Here is a 22,910-nt window from a genome sequence, read left to right as displayed (position 1 = left end):
GGCGACGGGCATGCCGCATCTTTTCCTCTTCAAGTGTGGTGTGTACAAGGAGAGCTTCTTCCTTGTGAACATCCTCTTTTGCTTCCTTTTTGAGGTTTTTCTTGACCACCTCTACTCATCCCTCTTTTGTGGCCTTGAGTTTGCCTTCCAAGCTTTCGGTGAGGGCTTTGGTAAGCTCTTCTTTGATAGCCTCTTTGGTTTCGTTATTGATTTCACCCTCCTCGGGGGTGAGAGATGCTAGGGAGGCTTTGAGAACGCCCATTTCTTCTTGCATCTCCGCCTTCTCCTTGTGCCATTCTTCTTGGGCTATCTCCCACTTCTTGAGCTCCTACTTTTTCTCTTCTTCCCTAGCCTCCTTCTCCTTGGCCCATTCCTCTTTTTCCTTATTCAACGTTTCCACTTCCTTCTCGAGCTTGGAAAGGCAGTTGATGATGGTGCTGATTGCGGAGTTCATCATCTTCTTCTTCTGCTTGATCGTGGCATGTATCTTGTCGTCCATCTTGGATACCTCTTTCTTGGTTATGCCCTTCGCCATGCCTGGGGGGTCAATCCGTGATTCAGAGATTGTGTGTCAAGGGGTGTGTTTCAAGAAAGCAATAGAGCCATGAGAGAGAGAGAGAGAGAGAGAGAGAGAGAGAGAGAGAGAGGAGATGAAATGAAATATTATATTAAACGTCTTCAAAAGGTGACAATTTTCAGTTGCATTGTAAGGGGTATTTGGGGCACGAGGACTTTTACATAATGCCCTTGGGAGGTTGTGACGTCCTCCTAGGAGTCCCTTGGTACCATAAGAACAACGCCGTGGTCGATTATCGGGCAAAGAAAGCAACGTTGACAAAAGAAAAGGACCGAAAATTGTACTTGATGTAAAACTAAAGGGCGAGTCTCTCCCTATTGTATCGGCTTCGGCCATTTCCAAGTTAATGAAATCCAGTCTTTGTTTACTCGATCTACTTGAAAAAGTTAAATGATGAACACAAAATGAACATGTCTGAACTTGATAGAGAACGCCAAGATTTTCTCCACACTCGTGCCGATTGCTTCTCTGAGGTTGCCCCCATGTCGTCCAGAGGATCACACCATTGATCTAATTCCTGGAAGCACACCACCGAACTGGCCACCTTACCGTGTTAGCCGAGCCCAGAATGAAGAGATTATGAACCAAGTGAAAGACCTTTTGGAAAAGGGTCTAGTCCAGCCGAGTACTTCACCCTACTACTCTCTGGTGTTGTTGGTATTAAAGAAAGACGGATCTTGGAGAATGTGCATTGATTACAGAGCTCTCAATAAATCACCATCAGGAATAGATGTTTGATTCCAAGGATCGATGATATTCTTGACCGACTTCACGGATCCTCTTGTTTCAGCAGGATGATTTGAAAAGTGGATATCATCAACGCATTGGGAGATGTGTACAAGACAGCCTTTCGGACGAGCTTCGGTTTGTGTGAATTTTTGGTGATACCTTTTGGCCTTACCAATGCTCCAACGACTTTCAACTGAATGATGGATAGGATTTTCAGAGAGTATAGATCATTTGTCGGCACTTTCTTTGATGACATTATAGTCTTCTCCAAGGACGAAGCAAAACATAGACACCATCTACTACATGTCTTTCAGGCATTGCGAGATCACAAGTTAGTTATCAATGCGAAAAAGAGTGGATTTTTCTTGCCGGAGATACACTTCTTGGGACACATCGTCTCAGCAGCAAGAGTACAGATGGACCCGGCCAAGATTGAGACTTTACGTGATTGGCCAGATTTGAAGAATGTTCATGAAGTTAGAAGCTTCTTCGGTTTGTGTTCTTACTACCAGCGGTTCATTCAAAAGTTTCCAGAGGTAGCTTCCCCTTTGCACATTCGGACACAGAAAGGAGTCCCTTTCTCGTGAGAACCCACAGAGGTGATTCTTCAGGTGTTTCGCCAATCTTGGGTCCCTGGAGTACTTAATCAATCTGTTCACACATATGTCAATCTGCAATTGACATTTGTACTCCTTTCTGGCAAACTTGTTCGAAAAAAAAAATTACCCAAATCTTCATTCTTTTCTTCAATTCCCGCTTTGGATTTTCAACTTTTCTTTGCCTTCCCACTAAGAGGTGTCATCTCTGTTAGATTCTCCACAAGAACCTATGTGTAATCTAGGATTCTTTATGGCTTTATGCCCTGTAAGACACAACGATGAAGACGGGAGTGCGCCGGATGCGCGATGTTTGAAGGGTGGGAGTGGCTAATAAGTCCGGGGTCGGGGCACTAAGATTCTTTCACAAAAGCTGTGTGCGCTGTAAAAAGGATCGGATCCTCCGTAGAAGAAGAATCTTTCTATGCTTTGATAACATTGTAACAAACTTGGACACCCCAAGTCAAGATTCTACCGCGACACAACAGAGATTCACTTCAAACTTATTCACAATTCACAATAAGGTCGACACGGCCTGGCGTAGTTCCGTGCCAAGAGGTATTGGCCCCAAAGACTGGCGCCCCTTTCGGTATTTCTTTTTATATTAATCTTTGAGCAAAATACAACTCCCGTGGGTGCTCGCTCTCAGACTCAGCGTCCAAATGCTCTGGAGAGTGAGCCCCCTTGGGTTCATTAATTATAAAGGCTACAAGGGATGCCCAAAAGCAGAGCCCCAAAAATCTCTAATTCAAAAGCTTTATAACTCAAAAGCAATTATCCCCAAAATCTGCCAGCGTAAAGCAGCCAGCCCAAATTACGGAATTTCGTACATTCTGCCACGTCAACAACCCAGCGCGTTTTGCGGAGCAATCAACGAAAATTGCGGCGTCCGTTCAGTGCCATGTGTCAGCCTATCGGCGCAATATCCGGGTAGCATGTTTGAGGGTGTGTCCCGGGCCAGCCACGTCACCAATTTGTGACATACCCCCCTCTTGAAAGAATTGTAATCGCCCTCGATTACGCCTGCAAAATAGACAGAGGCCATAAATTGTCTTAGTAGACACTGACTGTTAGTACCAACGCTAGACACGACATATCTAGCACATGTACCAATCAACAGTCACATCACTCGGACATCACTTGACATCACATGACAAATCACATTCAAATTCATTCCAAATCTCAGACCATGATTGATCGGCAAAGTATGTAGTAATCGCATCTAGATCCAGTCTATAGAGATTTATGAGTACTGAAAATCTGCAGTCATTTCAGTCATTTCGTCTATCAGTTGCTGCACTCAAACAAGTCAAGTACAATTCAATCAGTATCATTTTCATTATCGGGAATTCCAAATCATAAAGTCATACAGCACAATACTGTCAGCTGAGCAGTATCCCTGAAACCCAAAGGGACATCAGTGACTATATCAAAAATATCGGGGCAATCTGTCGACAAAGGAGCAGAGTGACTCCTCTCTTGTGCAAATCCGCTGCACTAGATTCGCCCATGCTGAAATCAGGGTTCTATCGGAGTAAACTATGCTAAACCTTATGCTTCAAGGTAAAGGTTCACAATCTGAGGAGTATCTGCTAGGTCCTCCTCCTCTATCCACTTCGCATCCAATGTGGGATAGTTCTTGAATTTAACCAAGAACCGCCTCATCACTTTACCTTTAATCTTTCTATCTTTGAGTGCCAATATCTGTTCTAGAACGAGTATCTCTTCACTTTCGTCCACTTTGGGTTGCTCATCTGGCTCCCCATCATCGGGCACATCGCCTTTAAAAGGCTTCAAGAGACTCACATGAAAAGCATTGTGAATTCTCCAAGGATCGGGCAGCTTCAGTCTAGAGGAGACCTCATTTATCTTTTCTTTTATCTGGAAAGGTCCATAGTATCTCATGCTAAGCTTTGGAAAAAGCAACTCCTTTCCCTTTTTCTATCTCAGGCATGCCTCCTCAAAACGTAAGAGCACCAAATCGTCCTTCTTTAATTTCAAATCGCAACGGTGTCGATCTGCTGCCTTCTTGTGTCTTTCCTGAGATTTTTGTAAAGCCTCCCGGACCTTGGCAAAAGCAGTGTCGCACTCCCTCGTGTACTGGTCGGCTTCAAAAATCTTATCTTTTGTGCTTAGGAAGGTGGAACCTTCATAGCACCTTCAATAATCTCAAATGGTGCCTTCCCCGTCGAACAGTGGATTGTGTTATTGTAGGAAAATTCCACCAAGGGCAAAAACTTTTTCCATTGAGTCTTCTGGTCGGAAATTTAAGACTAATATAAATCCAGTACGACTGAATTTGCAATCTCAGATTGCCCATCTGTCTGTGGGTGGAAAGATGAAGAGAACTGCAACAACCGTGTGCCAATGTTCTCCCAAATAGCCTTCCAGAACAAACTCGTGAATCGGGGATCTCTATCATAGACAATCGTCTCAGCCATGTAATCTGAATATCTGGGCAATGAACAGTCTCGCTAAATGATCTTGCTTGACCATTTTCTTCACTGGAATGAAATGAGCTTGCTTGCTAAATCTGTCAATAACAGTCCAGATACCATTGTGCCCACTCTGTGTCTTCGGGAGATCAAAATGAAAACCATAGCAATACTTTCCCAGGGGCGGGTGGGAATGGGTAAAGGCTGGTACAATCCCTGTGCTTTATGCATGTCTAACTTGACCTTTTGGCATACCAAGCAACTGCGTACAAAATCATCCACGTCCTTCTTGAGTTTCGGCCAAAAGAAGTATCGCTCCACACCTTTCAAGGTGGTGTCAATGCCACGGGGTGACACGTAAATGGTGGACAGTGGCATTCGGTTAGAACCTTTTCCCTCAACGGCTGTGTAACACACGATATCGTTTTCTTCATCAAGTAGCCATCCCGTATGGAATATCCCACTACTACCTCCCCATTCTGTATTTGACTGAATACATTTGAAAAATCTAGATCTGTGGCATACTGATCGACCATGTCCTCGAAGCTTCTATGATGAATCGCGGAAATAGCCGAGACTAACGGCTTCCGAGACAAAGCATCTGCCACCAAGTTCTTTTGTGCCTGCACATGGACAATCCGGAAGTGAAACTGTGACAAGATGTTAGCCCACCGCAATTGCTTTTCCAATAGCTGCTTCTGTGACAAGAAGTAGCGTAAACTCTGATGATCAGTGAAGACCGTAAAATCGGCTCCGTGTAGGTAATGTCGCCACTGAGTAAGAGGATGGATAACCGCCAGCTCTTTCTCATAAATTTGTGTTGTCAATTCTCGCCTTGAAAACAATCGGCTCTTATAGGCAATGACATGGCCTTCTTGCATTAAGACCGCACCCAGACTACGACCACAAGCATCACAATATACTTCGAATGACTTTTGCAAATCCGGCAAAGTCAAAACTGGTCCCGTAGTCAATCTCTTTCAAAGTCTAAAAGGCAGTCACCTCTATGGATCCCCACGAGAAAGGGACTCCTTTCTATGTCAAGATATGCAAAGGGAGGCAACCTCTGCAAACTTTCTTATGAACCACCGGTAGTAAGAACATAAGCCCAAGAAGCTTCTAACTTCATGGACATTCTTCAAATCGGGCCAATCACGTATAGTCTCAATCTTGACCGGGTCCATCTGCACTCCCGCTGCGGAGACAATGTGTCCCAAAAAGTGTATCTTTGATAAGAAAAATTCACTCTCCTTTGCATTGATCACCAACTTGTGATCTCTCAATGCCTAAAAGACCTGTAGCAGATGTTCTCTATGTTTTGCCCCATCCTTGGAGAAGACTATAATGTCATTAAAGAAAGTGCCAACAAAAGATCTGTACTCTCTGAAAATCCTGTCCATCATTCGGTTAAAGGTCGTTGGAGCATTGGTAAGGCCCAAAGGCATCAACAAAAATTCATATAAAGCGAAGCTCGTCCGAAAAAGCTATCTTGTAGACATCTCCCGGCGCGATTCGGATATGATGATATCCGCTCTTCAATTTGATCATGCTAAAACAAGAGGATCCCTGTAGTCGGTCAAGAATATCATCGATCGTTGAAATCGGAAATGTGTTCTTGATGGTGATTTTATTGAGAGCTCTATAATCAATGCCCATTCTCCAAGATCCGTCTTTCTTTAAAACCAACAACACTGGAGAATAGTAGGGTGAAGTACTCGGCTGGATAAGACCCTTTTCCAAGTTCATAATCTCTTTATTTTGGGCTCGGTTCACACGGTAAGGTGGCTGGTTCGATGGTGTGCTTCTAGGTATCAGATCAATAGTATGATCCTTAGGACGAGATGGTGGCAACTCGCCTGGCAGGCCCTCAGAAAAGCAATCGGCATGAGTGTGGAGAAAATCTTGGCGTTCTTTTTCGAGGTCAAAACATATTGGACCTTCAATCATCATTCACTTCTCTCCAAAAAATCGAGTAAAGAAACTGAATTTCATCAAATACAATTTCTTTGCCCTTCATTTGTCAAAGTCACTTTCTCAGCTCGATAGTCAATGATGGCGTTGTTCTTGTGGTACCAAGGGATTTCGAGGAGGAGGTCACAACCTTCCTAAGGGCATTACGTAAAAGTCCTCATGCCCTAAATACCCTTGACATTGCAAACGAAGTTTGCCAATGATCGGTGTAATGGCAACATCCCGTCCGGGTGCCGCTAGAACTGCCTGCGCTTGTGGCCTCAGCTTGTCCAGCATTATTCCAAGTCGAGCCATTCAAGAAGTTGGCCTTGGCTCCTCCATCAAAGAAAAATGAGGGCTTCCTGATCTTTCACTTTACCATAAGTGCGGCAAAGTTTTGTACTTTCGTTCATCTGATTCTGTTCGGGCCCCACGCCATGTGGTACCAGTTCTGTTTTCATCTGCCTTTTCTGCCACAGTCCTTTGCTGCTCTAGAACTCTCTGGCCTGTCTTCAGCCTGTTCTTGCTGTGTCTTTTTGGACCACTTTACGGAGATGTGTTCAAGTTCCTCGCAACCAAAACACTTCCCCTCTTTGAGATAGATAGCCCTTTCTCTAAGAGTCAGTCGCGGACGTGTATACATGTATCTTTCTTTTCTTTGTCCTGGGAACTCTTTTTTTTCTACTTTCATGAAGAGAGGTCTGTAGGGTTCTCTGAGTCAAGATCTCATTAGTGGGGTAAGTCAGATTTTCCGAATGTATCGCAAAACCGCGTTTCGCATGACCCATCAATTCTTGAATAGAATTTGCCTTTTGTTCCAAGCAGTAGTTTCGGATCTCTGTAGGAAGTCTGTAGCAAAACCACTCAATCTGTTCCTTAAACGAGACCTTCTCAAATGAAGAGGTTGGTAGAAAAGAGTTCCAAAAATCTCTTGCAATAAGCGTCCAAAGAATCTCCCTTGGTCATCCGAAGATGATTCCAAGCGGTTTGAATATATCGTTTGTATTCCCGAGTCAACCAAGAAGAAATAAAGAGCCTTTTGAATTTCAACCATTTAACTGGAGCTTCCTGTCTCAGAAGAAGAGGGGACCACCATGTTCAAGCATTTCCCTTGAAGAAAGAGGTAGCCCTCCGAATCTTGGAGTGCTCTGAGTAATGCCCTCCAAAGAAAGCTATGTCAAACTGTTGTATGAAGGCCAAAGTCCTCGGAGCATCTCGGAACCAAGAAAAGGATTCAAATTGAATCGACTGTCCACCTTCTTTAAATTCTTTTGTTTTCTTGCTCTTGTCTTCGAGGAAGTCATAGTGGTTGCATCTGTAGAAGTGCTTCTTTTCAAGAGTGCTTGTCCATGTCTTCCGGCGAGTATAGGTTCCGCTTTTCTGCACTTGTCTGTCTTTTCGGCTTCCTCCCTACCTAAGAGGAAAGGCGATGGCCACACGCCATCTCGACTAAATCTTATCAATCGGGTAATTCTTCAGGTGTTTCACCAATCTTGGGTCCTTGGAGTTGACGTTTGTACTCCTTTCTAACAAACTTGTTCGGAAAAAAAAAAAATTGCCCAAATCTTCATTCTTTTCTTCAGTTCCTGCGCCGGATTTTCACCTTTTCTTTGCCTTTCCACTGAGAGGTGTCATCTCTGTCAGATTCTTCACAAGAACCTATGTGTAATCTAGGATTCTTTATGGCTTTTTGCTCTGTAAGACAGAGCGATGAAGACGGGAGCGCGCCGGATGCGCGATGTTTGAAGGGTGGGAGTGGCTAATAAGTCCGGGCTCGGGGCACGAAGATTCTTTCACAAAAGCTGTGTGCGATGTAAAAAGGATCGGATCCTCCGTAGAAGAAGAATCTTTCTGTGCTCTGATACCACTTGTAACAAACTTGGACACCCCAGTCAAGATTCTACCGCGACATAGCAGAGATTCACTTCAAACTATTCACAATTCACAATAAGGTCGACATGGCCCGGCGTAGTTCCGTGCCAAGAGGTATTGGCCCCAAAAACTGGCGCCCCTTTCGGTATTTCTTTTTATATTAATCTTTGAGCAAAATACAACTCCCGCGGGTGCTCGTTCTCAGACTCTGTGTCCAGATGCTCTGGAGAGTGAGTCCCCCTTGGGTTCATTATAAAGGTTACAAGGGATGCCCAAAAGCAGAGCCCCAAAAATCTCTTATTCAAAAGCTTTATAACTCAAACGCAATTATCCCCAAAATCTGCTAGCATAAAGCAGCCAGCGCGACTTACGGAATGTCGTACATTCTGCCACATCAGCAACCCATCACATTTTGCGGGGCCGTTAGCGGAAATTGCAGCGTCCATACAGTGCCACATGTCAGTCTGCCGGTGCAATATCCGGGCAGCGTGTCTGAGGGTGTGTTCGGGGGCCAGCCACGTCACCAGTTTGTGACAGTGACTGCCTTTCAGACGCTGAAAGAGAAATTGACTATTGGACAAGTATTGACTTTACCGGATTTGCAAAAGTCATTTGAAGTATATTGTGATGCTTGTGGTCGTAGTCTGGGAGCGGTCTTAATGCAAGAAGGCCATGTGATTGCCTATGAAAGCCGATTGTTTTCAAGGCCAGAATTGACAGCATAGATTTATGAGAAAGAGCTTTTGGCAGTGATCCATGCTCTTACCCAGTGGTGACATTACCTACTCGGAGCCAATTTCACGATCTTTACTGATCATGAGAGTTTACGATACTTCTTGTCACAGAAGCAGCTTTCGGAAAAGCAAATGCGGTGGGCTAACATCTTGTCACAGTTTCACTTCCAGATTGACCATTTTCAGGGACAAAAGAACTTGGTAGCAGATGCTTTGTCTCGAAAGCAGCTAGTCTTGGCTATTTTCCGCGATTCATCATAGAAGCTTCGAGGACATGGTTGATCAGTACGCCACGGATCCTGATTTTTCAGATGTATTCACTCGAATACAGATAGGGAGGTAGTAGCGGATATTCCGTACGGGATGGCTACTTGACGAAGAAAACGATGTTGTGCGTTACACAGCCGTTGAGGGAAAATGTTATGACTGAGTACCATTGTCCACCTTTTACGGGTCAGCACGGCATTGACAGCACCTTGAAAGGTGTGGAGCCTTACTTCTGTTGGCCGAGAATCAAGAAGGATGTGGACGACTTTGTACGCAATTGTTTGGTATGCTAGAAGGTTAAGTTTGACAGGCATAAGGACAAGGATTGTTACAGCCTTTACCCATTCCCACCCACCCCTGGGAAAGTATTGTTATGGATTTCATTTTCGATCTCCCGAAGACACAGTGGGCATGATGGCATTTGGACTGTTATCGACAGATTTAGCAAGCAAGCTCACTTCATTCCAGTGAAGAAACAGTCAAGCCGAATCATTTAGCGAGACTTTTCATTGCACGGATTTTCAGATTACATGGCATGCCTGAGGCAATAATCTCTAACAGAGATCCTCGATTCACGAATTTGTTTTGGAAGGTTATTTGGGAGAACATTGGCACACGGTTGCAGTTCTCGTCATCTTTCCACCCGCAGACACATGAGAAATCTGAGATTGTAAATTGAGTTGTATTGGATTTATTGAAGTCTTACATTTCTGATCAAAAGACTCAATGGGAATTTTTTTTGCCCTTGGTGGAATTTGCCTACAATAACACGATCCACTCTTCGACAGGGAAGGCGCCATTTGAGATCATTGAAGGTGCTCCAAAGGTTCACCCTTCCTTAGCACGAAAAATAAACTTTTTGAAGCCAACCAATACACGAGGGACTTGGACACTGCATTTGCCAAGGTCCGGGAGGCTTAAGCGAAATCTCAGGAACGACACAAGAAGGCAGCACGCCATCGTCGCTCACAGGATAGAGAGCACATAGAGATATGGGAGATATCTCATGGAGATGACGACTACGCATGGTTTGGCCATACTTAATGGTTTAGAGATTTTTCCTTCGTCTAGGGGATTCACATGCTTTCCACACAGACATGGGGCCAGTACAGTGGACTATGTCATGACTTCACCAAGCTTCATCTCTAGTATTCAGGATCTCAGTGTGGGACCTAGACCTGTTGGAGTAGCAGTGGACCATGCTCTCTTGACTTTTTTAGTCTCTTTCCAGTACAGTGCCTCTCAGACACCACAGAGGATTGCACACACACGGTATACTTTTACACCAGAGATGGACTTAGTTTATGTGGAGGAGATTTACAGTCGGATGTGGGCAGCCGAGCTTGTATATACCATGGAGGAGATCACCACTCTATTGACCGAGATCTTGCATGGGACAGCAGCAGAGGCATACCCACACACTCAACCAGATCAGAGAAGACATTCTGGAAACATGCCTCAAAATAGTTGGTATGATGAGGAGTGCAAAGAGATGAGAGTTCAGATTCAGAGCGAGCTTATACTTGGAGTCATTACATATAGATAGTCTCGGATTGCCCTTCGGTGTTTAGTGCGACGGAAGAAGCGGGCCTTTTTAGCCCAGATGGAACGTGATTTGTATCAGCTCTTTTTGAGTCGAGATTCAGATGAGGCCTGGCGTCTCTTTCATGAGCACTCACCTCCTCCAGTGATTACTTCTCCAGAGATTTGGGGTCAGTATGCACCATCATTATATACAGTACCTGGGCAACCACCTTTACCAGACCCTCTAGAGCCATGTCCATCCACTAGTACCTTCTTTACCACTGAGATGGTGAAGAACGCCATTGACAGGATGAGGACTAGGAGAGCATATGATCATGATGGTTTGGTGGCAGAGCACTTGATACATGCTAGAGATTTACTGTCAGAGGTTCTTGCGAGGTTGTTTAACCGTGTCATGTGTGAGGGACTACCCGAGTCTTGGAGATTATCTACTATTGTACCTCTCTTCAACGCAAGGGACCCCACCGTGCCAGGGAACTACCGTACTATTATGATAGGGCACACATTGGCACGGTTGTATGCATCCATTCTTGAACAGCAACTGAGTAAATGGGCAGAAAATGAGGGCATACGAGCAACAGGACAGGCTGGATTCAGGAGGGGTTTTTCCACTTTTGACCATATTCTTACACTCAAAGCCATTATTGACGAGGGTCGGGCACATGGGAGACGGATGTATTGTTGCTTTGTGGACTTTCGCAAAGCATTTGACAGTGTCGAGGGCCAAATTGATGCGCAGGCTACTGAAGTTGGGAGTACCCATAGAGATCATATGGGGGATCCTGGCTTTATACGGCTCAGTGACTGGCAATGTACGCACTCTTGAGGGGATTTCTGACATTGTTCATTCCACTATTGGAGTGAAACAGGGGTGTCCTTTGTCCCCTACTCTATTTGGTACATATGTAGATGAGGTTTCTGACTACATTGACAAAGAGGGCGACAGAGGCACTCAGCTAGGAGGGACATGGATCCCTTTGTTATTATATGCTGATGATATTGTGTTGATATCAGAGTCACCAGAGGGCATGCAGAGACAGTTGGATGCACTGCACAGCTTTGCAGAGGATAGTGGATTGTCTGTAAACCTTGGTAAAACCAAGGTTATGGTGTTTAACACCACACCACAGTGGGTCAAGAGGTCGGCACCTACACTCGTATATGGTCAGGACACTGTGTAGTACACAGATGCATATACATATCTGGGGGTGGTATTCACGGGACCGAGGTTTACTCAGAGGAAAGCAGCAGAGACTAGACTATGCAGAGCCTATGCGGCATTGGGAGGGCTAGAGAGGATGTGTTTGCAGGTTCAGTTTCAAGAACCACGAACAAAGCTATGGCTCTTTGATACTTTGGTTGCTTCAGCTATGCTTTATGGGGTCCAGGTTTGGGGACCATCTGTGAATCATGACAGTTGGAGGAGCATGGAGAGACCCTTGGTATTTATGATATCCCGGATGATTAGAGCCAAGGCCTCCGTACCACATGCGATTATTCGAGCGGAGGTAGCCGCCCCTCCTATAGAGATTGAGGCTCTTACCAGATCAGTGTCCTTTATGCACAGTCTATGGGATACACATAGAGACAGATATACTAGATTGGCTCTTGAGTCCTCTAGACAGTTAACGATGTAGGGAGACGCATCATGTTGGTATGCGCAGATGACCTCATGGTTTCAGAGGCATGGTCTCAACATGGATAGACTGCCTCCTTTTCAGTATTCCCTGGATGCACCCTCACTGCCAGTCACACGGACGGAGATCACTAGACTCATTCGTCAGGATCTAATACAGTTGGACACCAGGAGGACATGGGTAGAGCCGATGCAGGAGCTGGGCACGAAGATGGCTTTCTACAAAGAGCATCTTCTCCAACTTTCGGGAGATGGGTTTGTGATTCGTCCGAGCTACACGGACACTCATTTGTCTCATGGTTTGCGATGTGCTATTGGTCAGATTCGCATATCCTCACACCAACTGGAGATTGAGACGGGTAGATTCAGAGGGATACCACCGGAGGATAGGATATGCCAACTATGCGATAGAGAGCCAGGGACAGAGCTACACTACATATGCCATTGCACTGTGTATTATGAGATACGAGGGCACTTCCATTGCTTATTCAGGGAGGGTTTTGGACCCCTAGATAGAGTCATGAGGTATCAGGATCAGAGATGCCTTGGCTTATATCTACTTGAGCTACATCGACATAGACATAGTCTGTTGAGGAGACATGGAGTGCGACAGTCACAGAGACAGATCACAGATTTCTTTGGATTGAGGGAGTCAGGAGACCAACCACCAGCACAGAGTTATACCCACATTCATACCAGAGGCAACCTCATTGACAGGGCGACTGAGCTCGACCACGACCGAGACACAGGAGCACACTCCATCGACGGAGACTCCAGCAGAGCATCAGAGGCACTCTAGCACGACACCCAGAGTGTCATTGAGGGCCTATTCTACATTTCACATTTCACATTTCACATTTCACACTTCATTTTCATTTTCACATTTTACATTTAGTACTTTTTTGTACCTGTACTTCAGGCATTGTATTCGATTCACCACTTTGTATCTGATGGTCTCATAGGTCATTTTGGCCTTTTGAAGACGTTAATATATCATTTCATTTCTACGCTATTCATCCCTTTCTCTCTTTCCCCCCCCCCCCCCCCCCCCCCCCTCTCTCTACGCAATTTTCCCCCTCTTTCTCTCTCTACGCCGGTTTGTTTTTTATTTGTTCTGTTTTTTTTTTCCTTTTTCTCTTTCTACGCAATTTCACCCACAAACAATATGATATAAGACTTACAAGCTAGCGAGGGTACTGTTTCGAGCCTGAGCCCTTTTTATGTTTTCACTTGAAACTCTTCTTTGTTTAAAAAAAAAAAGAGGGAAACAACAAATTGTGGGTACTATGAAAACATCCTCCTGTTTTAGAAAAAGTTTAGCCACCATCACACATGCATCAGAAGGGCTGGGCCCCGTCTAGGAAGCAGTTCTGGAAGTTTCTTGTCCATGACTACATAGAAACCTCAGAAACAAAAGCTAAAGAGGGTTTTAACATTCTAGTCTACATATGAGCCACACACCTCATTGTAAACCTCAAGATATGACACATGAATTGAGGTTTCTGATTCTGGCCTAGCAAACTTGTCCGCGAAGATACGATGTATTGCTCTAGGTATAACACCTTTGTGTAAAGCATTCTGCATCAAAGTAAAATAAGGTAGGAAAATTTCCATTCAAAAGTTTGTTTGAAGATTGTAAAGAAAGATTGAAAAGTCACCAACCTTGGAATCACCTGACATGGCAAATGTTTTCCCAGATCCAGACTGACCATATGCCAAAATTGTTCCATTATAACCACACAAAACATCTTCTACTATGTCTCGTGCACACTCGTTAAAAGTTGCCTCCTGGCTTGTGCTCTAGCAAAGGAAAAAAATACCAACAAAATAGACTTTTCAATGCCTTCAAGTTATACGACTGTAGAAAAAAAGACACAATGGAGAAAATTCAGGAAAAAACGAAGGCTCATAGAGAACATCTATGAAAACTGCGTGGAAATGAAATGTATGCATATGCTGATAACTTGAAAAGCGTGAAAACAAGACGCCACCTTTTTCAAGCACATAAATAACAGAAATGTTTAGTTTTAAGGACAGTAATCCGATTGAAAACTTGAAAGAGATTCTTTATCCCAGATATATGCTTTGCACCACGAGGACAAGCATATAATATGCTTATTTATAAACTATTACTAAAACAAAGAGAAAAGATTAGAAAAACATTTCACTAAAACTTCTCTGTTAGGAAATATCTATAACTGATTATGCAGCTTTCAATTCTTGCATGTAATTTTCATACTAGTTAAAAACATCAAGATCTAAAAGCCGAGAAAAACTATCTGCCTTGTCTTAACCTGAATAATGCTGTCAAAATGAAACACCATTTGATCATCATGACTTCTTGGTGGGCCACCTTCAGCATGTTTTAAATCCACACGAAGTGTAGAGGTCTCAGCATCTGCATGTAAGGCAAGTGCTGGCCTGGCCGAAGGTCTCAGTCTCAAGTGGGTTCCAATGCGATAATATCCCATCTCATTTTCTTCTGAATCCTGCTTCCATATAGCCTGTAAAATTGATGTCTTCATGAGTTTGACTTGTGTAAAATCTAGCAGCACACTAAATACAAGAGTTAAGATAATCGTGACGGTAAAAATGGAACAAGCAATGCTTCCACTAGTAAACTGAACTAACTAAGAAGAATTATTTGAATAAAACTGTACAAGAGCAGGCACACATGCTCTATGAGGTTAAGGTGATGAGAATACTTCCTACACTCAAAGAGACTATGGTGGGACCAGACTCTTGAATACCCATAGAACATCATGAGGCTACTAAATTGAGAAGATAGAAATGTATTGGCTGCATTCTGAAAAATTAATGACTCCTAAATCAAATAAAAATAATGAGCAATGCATAAGGAGGTTCGCAAAGAGGATCACGCATATGGCCTCTGATGGAGGATACTTGATGAGTACAAGGAGAAGTCTTTAGCCCATACAGTTTGACTAGAATGGGAGCTTTACAGCGTTCTGTACTGTACAGTCAGCTCAATAGAATGTAGCAACCTCATCAGTATGTAGCAACCGGCTACAAAAATGGGTGCTCCTTTTGGTGTCATAATTTTCAGCCATACATAACGTTTGTGCTTGTCATCTTTCACAATTGATACAAAATCTTCCAATCCTTTCGTAACCATACATGCTACCCCTCCTTGTCCTCTTCGTTGCCTGAGATTCTTTGACCACATCAATGAATGTACATTGTAATATTCCAACCCATTAATCCTTTGTGTATCATGCTCCCAAGTTTCAACAAGAAGTACATCGGCTTTGCTTGTTAGTTCATCTATGCCAACTCACGCATTCCATGGGTATCCATTGCAATTCCAAAAGCATACTTTCAATTGCAACTTGGCCTCATAGGTCGCACATTCCTATTTGCTCGATGGACTTGTCTCCTCCTTGGGCACATTTTATTCATGAGACGTATCCTTGTTTTTCTTATTTCTCTCCTCCTTGCGACGCATATTTTGTTGCTTAATAGTGTGATCTTCACATACAAAACATTTTGTATCCATCAAATATATCCAACTATTATCAAGGATAATCTTTCGTTTAGTCTCATCCGGCATGGTACATACAATTGGCCGTTCTCTCGAGCGAAGAGGTCCTTGCTTACCACTCTATATGCTCCGTAAACCATAACTCTTGACATGCCAAAGAGGGTTTTGAAGAAATCTTTGATAACAATGGCAAGAGAAGGAGGTGTCTCTAACTACTAATCGGGAACATCATGAATAACAATGTTCTTGGAGTGTCGCTCCCGATTCTTCAACTCCTCTACATCCACATTCTCAACATTTGTTGTTTGAGCCATAGCTTGTATGAGGGAGGAATTAGAAACCACATTGTTACCACCACATACATCAGCCGAAGACTTGTTTGTGCATACATTTTTCATGTCGCATACATCCCGGCTCATGGTGTCAAATTTCTCCTCTTTCAATACATAGTCATGCTCTACTTTGCTCATGCGCTCCTTCAAAGCATTCAAGTCCACAAGAGAGCAGTGACATTCCTTGATTTCCTCTTCAAGTTGCACCAAACGTGTTGTTTGCATCTCAAGTGTCCTCTTGAGATTCTCATTCTCAACCACAAAAACCCTTAATGTGCCATCCTCCATTGCAAGTGCCGTAAGTCTTCACCTTGTTTGTTTACGGTCTCTTGCAACGATACCAAGTATGCAGTGATCATGGCTTGAGATGTCGTCGGTTGAGTGGTTGTGTTGCTATCTCCACATTTCGGAGATTTTGGATCATTTTCTACAATGGTTGTGGATCTTGTTGAAGAAGGAGAACCCTTGCTAGTACCGGAAGACATTGTTTGTAAAATAAGAGATGAGAGTGAACTTCCCCGAACCTTTTAACTTCAAAAATGTTGCTGCAGAAAAGCCTTCCATAACTCTAGAAATTACTATTTTTACATCAATGCGTAGAGAGCGTCGTGCTCTTTGATTAAGGCTATAGATCACCAAATCGAGGGGAGAGAGAGAGAGAGAGAGAGAGAGAGAGAGAGAGAGAGAGTCAGTCCTGAACCAACTAATTTTGGCAATGAATAACTCAGAAAATTGCGCTATCCAGACAATTGATGAATAAGTGAAATAAATACCTAGAAGCCAAACTAAATAATGAGATCACATTGGACAGTTCACTTGAGATGCCAAAACTCTTCGCAGCTCATAGTAAGCATATATAGTGAGACCAAGTCGATGAAGAAGCTATCATGGACACCCAAGTCAAAGGCCTTGGATGTCACAAGACGGGCACCACGTGCCAATAGAAAAGAACAGACTGAACAGACTTTTAGCACTTCAATAACAATTGAATTGAAAGAGAGACAACACATGACACGGAGTGGCGGAATTCCCCCATACAGAGTATTGGCCCCAAACCTTGGCGTCCCTTTTGGTATTTCTTTATACTGCATCAACACAGTACAAGCCGGTACTCCAGACTCTGCACCTTCTCCAGGAAGCATGCCAGAGAATGAGCGCTTAGCACATATTTAAAGGCCCTTGGCCTATGAAAAGCAGTTTACATGAAAAGCCTTCAAACTCAAAAGCTACTGGTTCAAAAGCAATGCCAAAAAGCTGCCAACGTAAATCATGAAATTCCGTACAACTACCACGTCAACAGTGAACGCAAAACGCAAAAATCCATACAGCCTGCCACGTCAACACTATCAGTGTAATTTCCAAAAATATGCCACGTCATCAGTTGCTACGCAAGACTTTCAGTGTGTGTGTGGATCCTACTTTATTTTAATCCTTTATGTCACTTGGGGACCCATCGGACGAGGTCCCCATAAGTTGGTAGGACTTCTTCTTCTGTTACTTGTTCTTCTTAGGGTTTAGGCCCCTCGGTCGACATTTGCAAGTTGGCTCCCTTCTTTAGGACTTTGACACATCAACAGTTTGTGACATCTTACGTTCTTGAAAGAGAGTAATCGTCCATGATTACAACATAACTGCAAAACAACTCAAGTTAGCTTAAAAATTTCCGAGGATCATTTAGAGGGACTATCAGTTTGCTCTTTTTGTTGAGGAGTTAGCTTCTCCTTTCGGCTCTTTTGATCAAGGATTTGGCTTCCCTTTTGTCCAGATCGGAACTCTTGATTTTTCGGCATAGTAAAATTAGCCATCACACCCAGACCGTACTGATCTTCCACGCGTGTCTTGATGCACTAAAATTACATACCGAGTCAATCTCATCCGATTGGGAATATTCAGTGTTTGGCAAATCACAATGCAAGACAAATGCTCACATATTCATGTTACAAGACATAGAAACATAAAGCCGCCGATGAACAATCCCCTCGCAAATAACTATCCAGGTCTGGGCATGAGCTGTTCAACGACTTCCTCATCACTCCTCTTGAAAATAACCTAAAAAGGTCCGGGCCATGAGATATAGAGGCCTTTTACAACCAAACGCCCCCCAGACCGTAGCCTGCGTCGTTTGGAGGTGCTGAGAGTAACCACTACTCGGACTTCTCAATACTCCCCCCGTAAATAACCATGTAGGTCCGGGCCATGAGTAACAACAAAAGTAATAACCACAAGGGTCCGGGCCATGAGTAAGAAAAACACTTTTCAATCATTCAATACTCCCCTCGCAAATAACCACAAGGGTCCGGGCCATGAGTATGAACAAGCATTCTCAAACATCATTTCTCACCCTCCACCCGGGAGTAAAATCACCAATCATTGAAACCAATATTAAAACCAGAGTCAAACATTTCAAATCGGCACCAAGACAGGTTCAAAACAAATACTATCCATTTCAAACAAATATCAAACAAAGTTTCAAACAATACTTTCTCAAACAAAGTTCAAAAGTATCTAACTATAAAACAACTAGAGAGTTCATTGAGGGTTTTGTTCGGACAACTGGTTTGCCCTTCTCCATCACGGTGATGGTTCGGTTCCGAACCCAGAGAGTCGCATCATTCTTGTCATGCCAAGGCATGCCTAATAGAACGTCACAATTGCCCAACTTCATAATGTGGAAATCGGCTTTTCCATGATAATCTTGGATAGTCACTGGAAGAGCACCAATAAGTGGTACCACTTTCTGAGTTTTCCTTGTGGCTAGCTCAGCTTCAATCTCTCCACCCTCTGCATCATAATCAAAGTTCATCTGCTTCAAGAATTGTGGATGGATGAAGTTCTCTGTAGCTCCTGGGTCAAAGAAAATTAGGGCTTTCAAACCGTTGACTTTGCCATATGCTCGACATGATTCATTTGTACTTTCAAGGCGTATGCCATAGATGTCACGTACTAATCCAATGGCCGGTTTAGCTCGTTTGGCTGGAGATGGTCCTGGGTTTCTGTCGACCGTCGACGTGGGAGTCGGCTTTGCAGGTCTGTCAGTGCGTTGGAGACAACCAAAATAGTTATATCCTGTTTGAAAGCATCCAAAACATCGGCCTTCTTGTAGTAAGGTGTCTTGTTGTTGAGATGTCAAACGAGGCCTTCGTGGTTGACTTTCACGAGCCTCTCGAGAGTTTGTTCTTTGTTGGCGAGATTGTGGTTATTGGCTGAAGGTTCTTCTGTGGTAAACTCTAATTTTTTCCCTTCGTCAATTTGTAGCCGACCGCGGCATGGTCCATAAGCTCTTGCATGGTAGAGACTTACTTGGAGAGACAATATTCCTGCAATGGTGATGGTAGTCCAATGGTGTAGCGCTCGCACTGGTCCTCCCAAGGAAATGAACTTAAAGAGGGACATTAGAAGGTACACGTCGAGAAACCTTTGGTTATAGTCGTCCATGGTTTCGCTGGCAAGCATTTTCAAGTTGCCCACTCTGCCAAAATCCGGACTTCAAACTTTGAAGTCATGTAATTGCGTGCAAAAACTCTCTTTAAAGCTTGCCAGGTCCTTGGAGTATACGGTTGTGTCGCGATTGAACTCCACCATTGCATAGCATTATCTTTAAGAAATCCCGCTGCTCCAAAATTCTTAAATTCTTCTGTATAGTTGCTCAAAGCATAGATTTTGTCGAATTGCTGTAGGAATTGTAATGCTTTCTTCCGATCTTTCACCCCGGAAAAAGTGAAAAATTTGATTGTCGTGCCGCCATCCTTGAAATCTTTGGGTTGTTTAGGCGGATATCCCGGGTATGGATAATAAGGGTATCCATATGGGCTCCAACCATTGTAGCCTGGTGGCAGTGGAGGTGGGGGGCAACGGCGGTGGCAAAGGCGGTTGCACTGGATCGGGGTCAGATGGCTGCACCATATTCCTGAAGACTCCCACGATTGGAACAGACGGCCGGGAAGGTTGTCGGTTGGAAGCTCTCGTACTTTCTGGTACCGGAGGAGGAGAGGCATCAGAGGGGGTAACATGTAATTCAAAAATTGTTGAAAACTTTGCAACATCGGAAGATTCTGCTGAGGATGCCGCGAAAGAATGTCCTGAAGCTCGTTGAGCAGAAACTCCAAATATTCTGCTAAATCCATGTCTTGGGTTCTTTATGGCTTATGCCCTGTAAGACAGAGCGATGAAGACAGGAGCACGTCCGATGCGCGATGAAGTAAGGGTGGGAGTCGCTAATAAGTCCAGGGTCGGGACCCGAAGATACCTCAAATAAATTCCAAAAGTCTCTGGTTTGCTCTGTCTGCTCTTTTGTGGGACCGGTATGCTTTCAGAAAAGCACGTGTCTGATGCTCTGATACCACTGTCACAAGACGGGCACCACATGCCAATAGAAAAGAACAAACTGAATAGACTTTTAGCACTTCAATAACAACTAAACTGAAAGAGAGACGACACGCGACACGGAGTGGCGGAATTCCACCCTAGAGAGTATTGGCCCCAAACCTTGGCGCCCCTTTCGGTATTTCTTTATAATGCATCAACACATTACGAGCCGATACTCCAGACTCTGCACCTTCTCCAGGAAGCATGCCAAAGAATGAGCCCTTAGCACATATATAAAGGCCCTTGGCCTATGAAAAGCCTTCAAACTCAAAAGCTTCTGGTCCAAAAACAATGCCAAAAAGCTACCAACGTAAATCACGGAATTCCGTACAACTACCACGTCAGCAGTCAACGCAAAACGCGGAAATCCGTACAGCCTGCCACGTCAGCACCGTCAGTGTAATTTTCAAAAATCTGCCACGTTATCAGTAGCTTCGCAAGACTTTCAGTGTGTGTGTGTGTGGGTCCTGCTTTATTTTAATCCTTTATGGCACTTGGGGCCCCATCGGACAAGGTCCCCATAAGTTGGTAGGACTTCTTCTTCTGTTACTTGTCTTTCTTAGGGTTTAGGCCCCTCGGCCGACATCAGCAAGTTGGCTCCGTTCTTCAGGGCTTTGATACTTCAACAGTTTGTGACATTGGACTACTGGATACATCTCGGATTTGCTATCCTCAACTTTGTTCCTTAGAAGAATGTCATCTTGAGCATCAGTTGCCTTTTTAGAAAGTTGAACTATAGACCACAACGTCCAAGAATCCCCATTCGTGAACTCTAAACACATCACGTCCAAAATATAATACTCCAAGATAATGAACTGTAGAACACATCCTGTCCATGATCCGATCAACGACGATGGATTGGTGCACTCATCCATAGTGTTTTAGATACGTCTGATAAGTTCCCTGCTAGATGCATGTGCCTTGAACTCCGACCTACGGATTCAAACACCGATGATTTCAACTCCAACACAAGGACCCAAATTAATTATACGGAGCACTTCTTGCCCCTCTTTGCTGCCACTCACAAGCCTCTCTCTGGCTGAAGCTGGTGGTGACACTAGTCTCCATGTGACTAGAAAGCGAGAGTCCGTGCCAATGTAGTCACCACCACACTAGCAACCTCTTTGTTGTCCTTCCCTGAATCACTATCACTCCTCTCCTCCTCATGCTTGCTTTTACCTTTGTCCTTGGTAGAATCTCTGTCTTTGCCTTTGGATCTACAATCCTCGGCCAAATGACCACGCTTTCCACAATTGTAACAACGGTTCTTGGTCCTCTTTTTGGAATCTGAAGCAGCAAGTGCTTCACCACCTGTCTCAGAAATCTGAAATTCGCCTTGAGTTATCAACACGACTTCCTCCTCGATGAGAAAAGAGCTGAGATCATCAAATTCCAGCTTTTCCTTCATGACTTGTAGCCGAAGTGTCCTAGACACCATTCCATACGCCTCAGGCAACTTAATGAGAACCACAGCAACTAACCGAGTACTCGTCAGTGCACTTTTCATAGCCGATAGTTGATCATGAACAACTTTAGCCTTCATAAGAAATGATTGCATGGAACTTCCTCGTGGAAACTAGATGGCAAATAAATCTCCAAGAAGAGTGACTGCTCACATCGTAGAATCCCAATCAAACATTTTGACGAGCTTGAACCACATATTGTTGGCAGTCTTCAAAGTTTGAATGGCTAGCAAAATGGCCTTTGTAAGAGATTTGGCAATGGCCAACATTGCCTTGGCATGTATAACCGGCCTGTACAACGTAGAGGGCGGTACTATTTCAATTTACCTATTAACTTTACACAGAGCACTGAGAAGGAAAGAGAACACAGTTGCGTCCAGCGACTAGAATGCCACTGCGCACACGAGACCGACACCCTGTAGGCCCCAAAGACTGGCGCCCCTTTCAGTATTTCTTTATTCAAATTAAAGTAGATGATCGGGCCACTTCGCACAAGCTTTCACAAAGCTGTCCAAACCTGGCGAGGGCTGAAAACGCAGGTTTTCGACCTGATTTTGGCAGCATAATGGCGCAAAAACCCCTGTAGGTCAAAAGCACCTGTCTAGAACGGATTCCCTCGCTATCTGGAAGCTTTCTGGTGAGCTGTCACAGAAATTCAGCGGGCTGTAATTCCCTGTTTTTCACTGCCAGGTGCCCAAAAGCTTGTACACGCATCCCAAGGCTCTCACGAGGCTCCCCCGGGGTTCCCTTGCAGTTTAGGTGCGAAACCCTAAACCTGCAGAAAAACACAGCAGGCTGTAATTTGCTGTTTCGGATCGTTTTTAGCGGAGCGAACACGCCTACGCGTGTCCCAAGGGCTCCCGCATGCAATGGGACCGTTCCCCTGTGAACTGGACGAGTTTTCACG

The 22,910-nt window shown here is 44.1% G+C and overlaps 1 protein-coding gene across 12 annotated transcripts in view; it reads right to left on the bottom strand.

The window, feature by feature from the left end:
* Positions 1-22,910, bottom strand: part of LOC147446495 (kinesin-like protein KLP1) — a 181,004-nt gene that overhangs the window by 111,288 nt on the left and 46,806 nt on the right. For 11 of the 12 annotated variants that reach the window (XR_015189870.1, XR_015189875.1, XR_015189869.1 and 8 more), the window contains exons 2-4: positions 14,636-14,845; positions 14,004-14,141; positions 13,803-13,919 (exon numbers count right to left, since the gene is read on the bottom strand). Coding sequence is in view for 3 of the 12 variants with exons in the window: in XM_086525707.1 (XP_086381833.1) it covers positions 13,803-13,919; positions 14,004-14,141; positions 14,636-14,845 (465 nt within the window). In the remaining 9 variants the exon portion in view is untranslated. Of the gene's footprint in view, positions 1-13,802; positions 13,920-14,003; positions 14,142-14,635; positions 14,867-22,910 lie in introns of those variants that run through there. The other variant, XM_086525708.1, reaches the window with a different exon arrangement.

This window comes from Adiantum capillus-veneris, chromosome 12 (genome assembly GCF_014529385.1).
Source record: "Adiantum capillus-veneris isolate H3 chromosome 12, ASM1452938v2, whole genome shotgun sequence".
Lineage (NCBI taxonomy): Eukaryota > Viridiplantae > Streptophyta > Polypodiopsida > Polypodiales > Pteridaceae > Adiantum > Adiantum capillus-veneris.
The sequence above is the reverse complement of the archived record's forward strand: the minus strand, read 5'-3'. Positions and strand labels throughout refer to the sequence as shown.